Source organism: Gouania willdenowi, chromosome 21, assembly GCF_900634775.1.
Source record: "Gouania willdenowi chromosome 21, fGouWil2.1, whole genome shotgun sequence".
NCBI lineage: Eukaryota > Metazoa > Chordata > Actinopteri > Blenniiformes > Gobiesocidae > Gouania > Gouania willdenowi.
The window spans coordinates 15,670,250-15,683,700 of NC_041064.1; the positions used below are offsets into that span (position 1 = coordinate 15,670,250).

The window sequence follows — 13,451 nt, forward strand, 5'->3', positions numbered from 1 at the left end:
CTTCGTCATTCTACACCAACATTGCAGTATTAGAAGGGTGAGAGGTTAGCTTTGCAATTTTGAGAACAAATAAGGTAGTCACAGAGTTTTCAGGGAAGTACCAATATGTGATGCAGTTTAGAGTCAACTGTTTTTGTGTAAAAATGGGTGTAGCTTTATTAGCTTCACCAAGGAGGTCATACTTTCACCGGCGTTTATTTATTTATTTGTTTGTCTGTCTGTCTGTTAGCAGGGTTACGACAAAAGTACTTCGCAGATTTTGAGAAAATTTTAACCCAAGATAGAACTTACGCCATCAAAAATTCAAATACATTTTGGAGGGGATCTGGACCAATATACTGATTCTGTATCAGTTTAAAAATAATTAAATAATAAAATTCCCGATGTCTCATCATTGGCAAAATTGTCGAGTAGTCCTCTGAGTTTCATCTGGATTAGCACATCCACCTCACAGCAAGAAGGTTTTCACCGGGACTCTCCTTGTATTATTCATACAGGTGAGTAGTCTGGAAGCGCTCGCCAGGTGCTTGAGTTCTGGTAGCTGTGTGGGGCGGGAAAAAGACGCGTAGAGTAACCAATCAAACGATGAGTGGACCTGACGACAATAGCGTGACGAGCGTAGTTCTTTTTCCCTAAACGGAGCCAGCAGATAAAAACAGCGTGTAATACGGTGCAGACTTAGGGTTTTAAAACCTCTTCTTGTTGTGGTTTCAACAACATATCATGGTCTTTTAAAACAGAGCAGAGTGCAGTTTCGAACGTCTTCTCCGTGTCGACCACCGTTGTTTGTTTTGATACTGCTCCACTTTCTTACAACAAGTAAGGAAGTGGGTGTGGCTTTGCCAGGATACTGGCTTTGTCCCACAATCGAAAACTGTTAGATTGATTGGAGTCTCTAAATTGGTGGTATACTGTGAGTGAGTGGTTGTTAGTCTGTGTTGCCTTGTGATGGACTGGCCCCCCCGTCCAGGGTGGACCCCCTCTAACCCTCAATGAGACCTGGAGATAGGCACCAACAGACCCCCGTGACCCTAAAAAAAGGAACAAGCTGGTCAGAAAATGGATGGATGGATGGACTTTCATCCGGATAGAATCCGAATTGTGCATTTAATTGGGATTTTTCCAGTATGAATGATCATGATCACTGATCCAGATAACTGTGAATATCTGGCAAAGAGGATATTTAGTGGTTGGTGGAGTTTTGCGCTCCAAGGGCTCTCATTTACATCCTGGCTTGTGTTTGGTTCTGTGTCGATAAAGCACTTGAAGATTGAATTAAGACTTAAACAAGGTTTAACTTTCAAGAACAAAAGAGCAAATAAGTGATTAGCATCGTTCTTGACATAATAATTAGGAGAGACAGCTTTCAGACAATTAATTTGTAGTCTCTAGATATTTATCGACAAGCTTTTTAACAAACCACAGCAAAGTTTACAGACCACTCATCCTATTTGTCACATTCTGTTCAAAAATTAGCTGAAGTTCTGCAGATTAACGTTGTTCTGCTGTCACGCACAGTACACGTATGTGCCTGTGAATCGTCCTTGCCCTCTGGCTTTGTTTTCTTGTCTTTCATGGTTTGCAATGTCAGGGAAGCTTCTACCGAAGTTTGTTGCTGACTGTAACTGTCCTTGGCTTGAAACATTTTCATACATACTCTGATAGGAGCTGTGTGGGAGTAATGGGCAGTTGTTGTTACTGTTTTTCAGCTGTCATGGAGCCCATCCAGGATGTCTTGGTTCCCACATTCCAACAAGGAATATGCCTTATGCTGCTTATGCTGTGGAAACGACAAGGACTGGTAGATGCAGGAGAATGAAAGCTTGTATTGCAGTGTTTGATGTTGTGCAGAGCTTCTCTAAGGGCAAAATCAGGGAAAAAGCTGTGGAAAAAAAAATGAAGGAATTCTCATCAGCCAATTTCAAAGTTTTCCTTCTGATGTCATGATTATTCTGTGCAAAAAAAAAAGGTGAGAAGCCTACTTTTCTCTTTCTTTTTCAAGGACAAAATGAAAAAGGCGGCACCTCCAGCACTTAAGTGTCAGCGCGAGTTAAGGCTGCTCAGTCAAAACAGATTGCATAGAGGCATTTCTGATTTTTTTTTTTAATCCACAAAATAAACATGATGCATACATTGTGCATTGGGGAAAAAAACCTTAAGTTTGTCAGCTGGTCTGTCATGTGACTAGGGATAGGTCAAAGCCTCCTGCAACACTAAACAGGTTAATCAGGTGTCATGTTTGGCAACATTGCTAAAGGCATAGATTAACCCTCCAGTTTTTCCTCATCACATAGTTATATATTATGTTATATATTATGCTTTCTCTGGTAAAAATGGACGGGAAACAAGAAATTCACATTCTGAAACAGAGAAGTAAAGTTATCTGACCAGTTTCTTTATTTCTCTCTCTTCATTTAAAATCAGGACCCAACTTGAAACAGGAATACCTCACATGCATGTTTTGGGACAATATCATGCATTTACATGCTATTTTTCACACAGAAAAGGGTGACTGAATGTCAAGATAGTGTGATATGTCCAAGTCTGTCCAGAATACTGTTTCAAATCTTGCGTGTATTATGGTTAGACTGGTGATCATGTTATCTTGTCCTTTTAATGTGTTGTGCATGAACGAGCAGTTCAGATTATTATGAAAAAGGCACTGGTACAAAGACAAGTTTAGCTGTTGGCAGTAATTAGAGGTTTCACAAATAATGTTTTGGGACCTTATCGTGCATTTACATGGTATTTTTCTCGTAAAACGGGTAGCTGATTGCGTGACTTCACCAAAAACTTTCCTTTTTTATAACCTTTTCTGAAGCATATGAAGTGTAAAGTACTGTAATAACAGTAGTTGACTGTTATTACTGTAAACCCTGTTTAGCAAAAAGAAAACCTATATAATAAATCAGAGCCCCGAGTAATGGTGGTAAAGGTATCAAATGCTTTTGGGACACTGGAAGGAAAATGATGCAGGTGATTTTAAGAAATGGTTAAATAACGAAAACTCATCGCTGTAGTATCGTCTCTCTGTGTAGCACAGACATGCTGCACACTAGACCGTGGCTTACACTGTACTTTTACTTAGATCTGTGTCTATTTGCTCTAAACAGTCCATCATCTTTTGCGGAGCTCCCTGCTGTCATTGACTGTTTCATCTTTAGCTTCCTACCTTTCCATCTGTTTTCCTTCCCGACCAACGTGATCCCTGCTCTTTCCATTACTACTTTTGTTTGCTGAGAATCTTTAGAATTGTAGCTGCAGGATCAGCATGTCATAGCTGCTTTTCTAGTTTTATTCCTCGCTTTGCTCGTTGTAGTTCCTCCCTTTTATTTGATAGACAGATCAAATATCTATATTGGTACAATGCTGCTCAGCGGGGAATACCCCCTACATTATTCACACCCTGCTGTGTTTTAATATACACCTTTTAAAGGTGTGCAATTAGCGTATGTCCTTGTAGAGTGACGATGTGAGAAAAGGTAAAACTGTGAGTGGTCTCTTTACTAAGAATATAACACTGGCCGCAAATGATTGGATTAGTGTTTAAACCCCCCTCATCTCAACTTAATCCTCTTTGTGCGTGTGTGTGTGTGTGTGTGTTTCTATGCATCTGATATTTGACTCTAGCATTAGTCTACATTGTTGTTTCAAATGGTTAGCCAGAATACTAATGTTCAGTGGAATTCCATGGGAAGCATAAGAGCAGAAGATGAAACAAAAAAGTTAAGAAGTCCAATGGTGGGAGGAGGAAGAGAGAAGTAAAGAAAGATATTTGTGATACGCATTAGCCTCCTTGAGCATCTATTGGTGTTTGGAGGTTGAGACAATGCAACTCGAGGTAAGAAACTTGCGTGGAGTTTTTGGGGGGAACTGGATTACGATGGCAGGGTGGTTGAAAAGAGTGATCATTTGAAGGTCTGCAGGGTTTGGTATGTCATTGGTGTCTTTTATAAACAGCCAGCAGAGTGATGGGGACTTTGAAGTTTCACAGAGCTGCTTAAATCCTGTCTGAAAAGATGCAGAGAACCACTAGGCACAGGGAGAGGAGGGGAAGGGAGGTGGGGGGGGGAGAGACAGGAGTAGACCAAGAAAGAAAGGAAAAAAAAGAGGCTGGAGGGCACCAGATGGGGATGGATTGATGATGATGATGGGTAAAACATGCAGAGAGGCAGGAGAGTGATCAGGAAATAGAAGACTTGTTTCATGTGAGGATGACAGGAAAGAGACAAGTGTCGGGAAGCTTTTAGTGCACCTACGGTGTGTGTGCGAGGAGGACATTGTTTTTTTTTTGGGTGCGTATGAGTAATGCGTTTCTTAGAGCTCATGGTGAAAAGCTGCAACATGAGAAGCAGGATTGTGTCGGCTCAGCTTTGAGTTGGTCTGAGTCAGATGTGGGTAGAGCGGGCGCCACCAGATGAGCGCACGCACTGACATCACAGAGGAGAAAAATAGAAAACGTAGGTCTCTGTCAGTATTGATGTCCTCCTCTTCAACCCTCCCTCAATTTCCCATCACAGGCTCAGTCAGCTTTTGGACGCAGTCCTGAAGTAAAGACTTCTTGGCAGACTCAGGTTTTATGTTGTTTGGCGTTGGCTGGGTGTCAAATGGTTTCCTTTGTTTAAACAAGTATTTGAATGCCTGTTGAGCAGGTTATTATAAACATTAGTGACTCTGCTTGAGCCATCCTATTGTATTCATCTTCAGGATGTGAATAAAAACCACAGCTGACTGTTAGATTGTTGTGTAAGGTTTACACCAGGATGGAAAACAGACTAGAAATAGTTCACTTATGGATATGGATTTTTGAGGGCCGATGCCGACATCGATTTTTTTTCCATCAGCCTTAGCCGATGACCGATACGGACTGCTGATTTTTGAGCTCATATTTACATCATAAAAATTACACAATGATGATAACAAATGGTACAAGTCTCAATTTTTAAAAACGCGGATCGGCAAACGCAGCACCCCGCATCAGCCGATGCTGATGTACGTAAAAATCGTCCAATAATATCGGCTGGCCGATGTATCGGTGTATCACTATTTACAACATTAGGAAAGGGCCGATACAAAAGTTACGTGGCACAAAAGTAACACGGTCATTTACTCAGACCCAGCTAAATGTTCACGTCTCTAATGGCATCAATACGTAAAACATGCAAAACTCTCTTGACCCGGGAAAAATCGGGAGGTTTCATCCGCAAGAACATTTTTGCTGCCGGTGAGAAATATTAACTCAAGTGATAAACTTTTTTCATTTCAAGGTTGTGTTTCTTGTTTCGTGTGTCGTATCTATGATAATTTGACAGATTATTTGGCTTTGTGACACTTCCTGAAATGTATTGATTTGCAAACAATCTTTATATCATTGTCATGATTAACTTTTCTGTTGAGAAGCATGTAAAAAAAAAAAAAAAAAAAAAAAAAAATTAAACATAATTCAAAATAATGTATATCTTTTTTAAACTATATTTATTTAATTGAGAGTTCATGGCTTGTTGGCAAAAAAAAAGTAATATATATTTTTTTTAAACTACAGTGTATTTCATTGTCTTACTTTCATTCTGACTGAGGGACGAAAGTAACAACTTCAACTTACGCCATAGTTATTTCTCATTTATTAATGATAATAATAATAATAATAATAATAATAATAATAATAATAATAATAATAATAATAATAATGCATTGGATTCTATATAGTGCTTTTTCATAGACACTCTAAGCTCTTTACATTAATGTGCATTATTCCCTCACTCCATACACTGTGGTGGTAAGCTACTATTGTAGCCACAGCTGCCCTGGGGCAGATTGACGGAAGCGAGGCTGCCATAGTGAACCATCGGTCCCTCCGACCACCACCAACACTCACTCACACACCACATTCGTATGAGGCAATGTGGGTAATGTGCCTTGCCCAAGGACACATTGACAATGACTTGGCTAGAGCGGGATTCAAACCCCCAACCCTTTGTGGCTATTATTGGTATATTACGGCCCACTTTACCACTACCACTTTAACATAACGCTTGTTTGAAAGATTTTACTGTCGTACCGGCTCTGCCCTGTGCTATATCATAGAATAATATAAAATTCAGGTCATTAAATACAGTTGGAGCACCTAATTTATACACTAGCACATAATTACTATTGGGACATATTTGCTGTTATTTTAATAACTTGTGACCATCATTTGTCAGGCTTTCCAACAGTGATTCTGCGTCCAAACACTGGGCTAAACAGTGAGGGAGGCTAATTAGGAATTGAAGCACACCAGAGAGCCAAACAGGAGGACGCCTAATCGCTCACAGCACAGACACACTGACGTGGAGTGATGAGACAACAGGAACCTGAAGACAGATTAGTAAAAACAGCCAAACATGAGACCAGAAGTGAACCCGAACTGATAAAAAGCCCCAGCGGGCCTTTTACCCACATCCTCTCACTTAGACTATGACATCAATAGAATATTTTATAGGTGTGACTGTCAACTTGTAGACAGCAGCAGAGGTCTTTCACTTTAATTTGTTCTACTTCACTCAGGAAAATGTTTTCCTTTGTCTTTTCCTCAAGGACAATGAAGTTTCTGCAGTAATCAGTACATCAGTTAATATGCTATGATGAGTCATATGGGATTTCTCCACTAAGGGAAATCTGCCATTAGAACTGAATATTTCAGTCAGTTTTTAGTTTAATATGTCAATCTGACTGATTTCAAAGGCAGTGTACAGGATTTTGTCACATGTTAATGTTGTCCATTTGTGAGAGGGCTTTGTCTGAATCAGAAAAAAGATGATTCTAGCTGAACCTCGGCTATTAAAAAAGGTTTTAACGACACCCGTGGTTCTCAAACTTTTTTTGGCTATATCTTATTTTTGAATCCAAGTACCCCCTTATGTCCGACTAGAACATTTTGCTTTGAATTCTGTGAAAAAAAAACAACTTTAGAACATAACAATGGAATGAAAACACATTTAAAGAATCACATTTTGTAAATAAGTGAATGAAACAGTATTTAGTGCTGCCTGAATATATTTATTTCTACAGTTTTTATCATTTCATTTTGTCATCTCCCTCCTGATGTGGGACTTTTCAGTTCATTTTCTAATCTAATCTATCATTGTTTTTTGTGTTTTTGGTGTCATTTTGTGTATTTTGTTGTTGTTTGTTGTTTTTATTATTCAGTATATTCTCTTATTTTGTGTGTTGGTATTATTATCCCTCGCCACAAAGTGTGAAGGGAGATATAGGTTTGAGCTCTGTCCGTCCGAGTTAAAGGAGACAGCTTTTCTCAGAAACCTCTCAATACCTTGATGGAGTTCGAAAATGAGAAGCGCACAATTATTTTTTCTGGAGTTATTGTCCTTGTTCCGTTTTTTTTTTTACACTGTTCGAGGTATCTTCAAAGGGGACAGCTTTTCTTAGAAACTGTTTAAGATACGAAAACCAAATTCGGTGTGTGGCTTCAGGGTATCAATACCTTGATTGAGTTCGAAAATGAGAAGCGTGCAATTATTTTAGTTATTGTCCTTGTTCCGTTTTTCTTTCTCTGTTCGAGGCATCTTCAAAGGGGACATTTTTCCTTAGAAATTGTTTAAGATAGGATAACCAAATTCTGCGTGTGGCTTCAGGGTATCAATACCTTGATAGAGTTCGAAAATGAAAAGTGCGCAATTGTTTTTTCTGGAGTTATTGCTCTTGTTCCGTTTTTCTTTATTCTGTCCGAGGTATCTTCAAAGGAAACAGCTTTTCTTACAAACCATTTAAGATAGTTAGTAATGTTATGTTCTGATGTGATATAATTATTTTATGTATACATCTAAGTTCTTAGATTTAGGACATTTAGGAAAAGGTTGTAAGTTATAATGACAACCAATCTGGCGGGGGATGTTGATGACTGTCTTCTTGTTTAAATGATTCTCTCTTAGTGCGTGTATTTGGTGTCATTTTATGTATTTTGTTGTTGTTTGTCTGTTCTTTTTATCATTTAGTACATTTTTCACTTATTTTGTGTGTTTTTGTTGTCGTTTTGTGAGCTGCTGGTAATATTTAGTATAATTATAATTTTTAATTATAATTAACAATTAACATTGTAAACCCTCATAATTTTGATGCTTTCATTTATTAAATTTCCTCTCTTTTTCTCAATCTCAAGTAGCCTACCCCCTGTAGTGCCATCGCGTATCCGTACCCCATTTGAGAAACATTGAACGCCACAATACTTGACGGTAGCTCCACCAAGCTTTTCGTTTCATCGTCTTTTGTAATGCTGGGTTACTGTCCGCACCAACCAAAACGTGCCTGTTGCTTAGCAAAAACCTTTTTTTTATCCCAAAATGCCTTTACAAGCCATGTGTAGACACACTTACCCTGATGTATCAAATTCCTCACTTGAAGGAAAGACGAGGCCTATGTTGTAAAAGCGGGAAAATGTTACCACGAGAGAACTGAGGATGCTAAAGTTAAAAAGTTCTTCTACTGAATTATTAATGCCAAGCATTGTGCCCATAGACACAGTTTTAAACAGACGTTTTAACACCCCTACACACACAAACACACACACACACAGCTGCAAATCCCAGTTGCATCTACAGACAGGAAACAGAGTAATTGCTGCACTGTCTGGATAAAGGGTCTGTATGAATGCTCAGTTGTTTTGGGTCCAAAAGGGAGAGATGTTTGTAGTTGTTCTTTCAATGCTCTGTTCTCCAAATGAATGTTTGAAGTGTGTGCGTGCATTGCTTGAGACGCTGTCGCATATGCTAAATATTTAACCGTAGGCATATTGTAGTAATAATCACAAGTTTTGATTATTTCTTTATTCAATAACGCAAATGTATCAGAATCAGAATTCCTTTATTTATCCCAGGGGGAAATTGCTTTTGTTACAGCTGCTCAAGAAAATATCACAAATAAAAGAATAAATGTTAAACAAAAACGAAAGAAAGAATACACGTTAAATAAGTGTATAATTAAGTAAAAGACTGTTAAAGGATTAGATAATCATAATAATAATACAAATTTGTATACAAATATACAGATAAACAATTAAAACACACATCTAAACACATAAACATAGAACTATTTGGGTTACGTTCACACTGCTTTTTGCCTGTTTTGCCTTTTTTTTTTTTTACCTTGTCTGCATATGCTATCAAAGATTAACACTATAATAGTTTTAATCTTTAAATACTGTCACTCCGATACGTATCTGATGTTTTGCAATGCAACTGCTGACTCAACGGCCAGGTCGCATTTATCAGAACCTTACATTAAAATGCGATAAATGTCACAATTCTGCATCCCAGGAGGAGGCGAGAAAACTCCTTTTCTAACATTCTTATTATAATTAGTTGACCGTTATGGTGCCAACTGTGGTTCTACAACAACTTGTATCAGTACCACACAAGCCGCCATATTTACTTCCGTTAACACAGTGCGTGCCTACGTGGTCATGTATTACCTTAGGGCCTCTTTTGCGCATGTGGGTCACTTCAGGTTCACATTTAGTTCATTCTCTGGACTGATAGAAGTAGCATTTAATGTGTAATGTGAAAAAGCACACAAAAAATTGTATTTCTCCCAAAAAATGAAATAAAATAATCCAAATTGTGCATTAAGACATACTGTCTGTTTGTAGCTATAGAAAAACTGGCATGTGTGATCTAGCCTTAACGTCTTTTTGCTTTGCTTATTAGCTTTAAAAATACATATGCCGCTGAATAAAAAGTGTTATTATCGTTATTATTATTATTATATGTATGAGTTATTGGATATACAGTTAGCCTTCATTCCTTTGTTATAAAGTAGAAAAGAGTGACGGGATGTTTTATTCATGTCCTTCACTCAGGCAGTTTTTTGAGCTGTCACTGCTGCTGTTATGAGGCTTCAGTGCGGCAGATGTAAATATTTCCTTTTGCCATCTTTTTGGCACATTTAAATTGTTCTGTCCATTCATTGGGACTTCTGATCACTTTTTTTTTTCACATTTCCTGGCTGAAGTATGTCGTCTGTCAAAAAGCTATGTACCATTTGGAGTGGTACATGGGTGAGAACTTGGATGCCTTAACACCAATACTTGACCCTGATTTCTGGTGTTTGGAAATGTTTAGATATTAAAACACAAAGTTATTCAAGAAATATCTGGTGTTTTAAAATTCTGATAAAAAGTCAAAATCATAATTACAAACTTTGAAGAAAGCAGTGTAGTTTATGCAGCTTGCCATACTTAACATGCCCCTCAGGCGTGCGTTTCACCACTTCGAGCTGACCTTTCTGCTCACTCTCAGATGGCTTCTTTTCCTCAACACAGAAGTGCAGTAGTAGCAATGCTGCCCTTGTGGTAGAGGTTTATCATGCCAGTGTGTAACAGAGTTTTTCAAGTGGTTTTGGGGTGTACAGAACTCACATGGCTGTGTTTTGGCATCCTCACACCTCATCTCAAGTAAGCACTCCCCAGAATGCTTAGTTGCACATGACAGGCTGTTTGAAAGTTTCTTTAGAGATGTTGACGGGCGCATGAGCTCAAACAATGTTTAATATTTAAACGGCTGTTTTGTAACTTGTGTTTCTCTCTCTGCCTTCACCCCTTCCCTCTCCGTCTTCTTTTTTTGTTCCCCTTTTTCTCTATCTCCAACTGTAGCTGGTGTTGCTGTGGCTCAAAGAGTGGTAACGGTGCAAAGTGGACCTCTGGTAAGAACTGAAGGCTCCCACGTGACCATCTGGTGCAATGTAACGGGCTACAAAGAAGGGGTGGAGCAGGACTTTGAGTGGTCCATGTACCTTCCATCGATACCCGACCAGGAGATCCGCATTGTGAGCACGGCTCAGTCCAACTACGCCTATGCCGTGTATGCCCAGAGGGTGAATAGTAATGAGATCTACGTGGAGAGGCTGAGCATAGACTCCGCAGTGCTCCACATCACCAAGGTCCAAGCCAAGGACCAGGGTCTGTTTGAGTGCTACACACCCAACACCGACGGACGTTACCTTGGTTCGTACAGCGCACGTACCAACCTCACTGGTGAGTCAAAAGTTTTTAGTGTTTTGTTAATATTTCATTACTTCAAGCTCAAATTTATGTTGTATAAATCACGCTGCACACATAGCAGATTCTGTTGGAATGGACAAGACTGAATATCCTGTGCTGCATCTCTTTTCTATTGTGGCGATATAGAAAATAACAATATCGCCTATATTCATATATACATTTTTTATAGCTCATTTTGTATTAAAATATTCACTTTAGGTGTCGCTGCTTTTGCTACTTCTCAGAACAGCATGAAAAGCACAGTTAGATGGATTCCTGAGTGTGTCCTAACCTAGAACAAGCCGCACTACAGAACTCACTCATACATGCTGTCCCTTAAAGGGAAAAAAGCCAAAAGTGGAACATATTGTACAGCTATTTGTTAATAAATGTGCTTATGTGGCATTTTGCGTCAGCAAATTTAACCCAGAACTGTTTTTCTGGTCTTAATTTATTTGAGTTAAAAATATCAAGATTTATATCATATATCACCATTTGGAGAAAAAATATTGAGATATGAGTTTTGGTTCATATTGCCCAGCCCTACTAGGTTGCCACACACAGAGAGGGTATCATAGGACTGCTTAGGATTTATTTCTACATGATTTCCACCAACAGTTTACTGTTACCGCTCCTGTTTTCATGCAGTCAGTGGTTGTTACGGATTTTAAAAACCCTGCTCACTTAATTTTGTTTTGCGGTGTTTTAGTAAGTTATAGCCAATAACAATAGAAGTTAGCAAATTTACAATTAAAGATTTTTACAAAAATAATTACACAGCTTTTGTGAGGGCAGTGAAAAAAGAAAAAAAAATCTATATATATATATATATATATATATATATAATCACATGAAACAAAGGGCATCAGTAGATACATAACACCAACTCTGGTTCCTTTAATCAGATATGTTCAAGTGTTTGTCATAATCTCCAAATTTTATTCAGATTTATTCATGTATTCATAACGTAATGTTTCAAATCACCAGTACACCAGTCATGTGACTTCATGTGTTGTTCCTATTGGCCAACAAGATATTCTACAACACGGATCAGTTCAGAGTGGTCCTACACCCCCAAAAACAGGCAGGATCTGGTCTGAAATGTCACAATTTTCCCGGTTTGCTCTGTGACTGTGCGGCGTGCATTACAAGTGGAGCTTAAACAACAAATCAATCAGTCGACTAGAATCTGCAAGAAAATAATTAATTGCAGTTTTACTAAACTGAAGAATCACTTGAATAATTTCACTCCCTCTAAAATCTGGCTACACTGTTTTGTTTCGCATGCATGCTCATTGGGATACTTTAGTTTTCTAAGTTGTATTTGTTACATCTTGTTGTCTCAGTAGAAGAAAAAAAGGAACCCAACTCCTATACTTCCATGTGTTAGAGATGGATGTTATAATATGCATGTCAGCTTGACCTTAAAGTTAGAACACGCATCAGAAAGTGAGTCTGTCTGACAAAACCAAAATGTGAGGACGAAATATCTAGGTCACTGGTATCTCTTAAAACCCACAGCTCTCATGGGCTGTTCACAGGTGGCAGCAGTCTGTATTTATTCAATGTTTTAAAGGAAAGTAACAGCAGTGAACCAGAACCAGGGTCATTGGCATCAAAGCCTCGTTGATACACAAAGACAGTGACGGTGTGATCCAATTCAAAAGAAGAGCTAATGTTGCTCACCTTTTAGTTAAGGTTAATGGTTCTGGTTAAAAAAAACAAAGCAGAATACAAAGTATATCTCAGTTTGTAGAATATGTACAATTAAATAGTATTAGTAGTAATATTAAGGAGGATAAATGTGGCTTTAACGATAGTTGCTTGGTAAATGCAAAGAATGTGTCCAAATATAAATTTATGGATGTTGGTGTTTAATAGAACTATAGTTGCACGATTCCCCGCTGTGCCAAATTGTAGCGGTTCCTACTGTACTCGAAATTCTACACGACGGCACTAAATAGTGGCTGCCTCTACTCTCCTCCCGGCTTCTCACTGCAGTCTAAGCTCACTACACGCTACTCACTTGAAAACAAACCAACATGACAACTACTGCAATTTGAACTCCACAGCTGCTGAAGGATTGGCTGTTTGCCTGTTACTGGTGACGTCCGGAGATATGATAGGCCGTTTCCGCACGCTGGGTCCGCCCGTCTGTTAGCTGATTGGCTGTTCGTGTGTTTCCCATTTGGTCCCATTTGGAACTATTTTGGCTTTAAACGAGGCAGAGACGGTAAAGCAATAGGAGATCCACTGTGCAGGCGCTGTCACCAGCTATAGGAGCCAAAGGAGGGAACCCTTTTTTAGTTTTTTTTTTCCGCACGGACTCAGAGCAATCTTTTTTTTAAAGTTTTTATTTACAGAGATAGTTACAATATTAACAACTTATATACATACAAAGGAGGGATCACATCCAATC

General features: G+C 38.7%; 1 protein-coding gene across 1 annotated transcript in view; it reads left to right on the forward strand.

Moving 5' to 3' along the window:
* The window catches only part of igsf3 (immunoglobulin superfamily, member 3), a 90,983-nt gene that overhangs the window by 15,652 nt on the left and 61,880 nt on the right, over positions 1–13,451 (forward strand). The window contains exon 2 of the mRNA XM_028435440.1: positions 10,646–11,026. Coding sequence (XP_028291241.1) covers positions 10,646–11,026 — 381 coding nt within the window. The remainder of the gene's footprint in view (positions 1–10,645; positions 11,027–13,451) is intronic.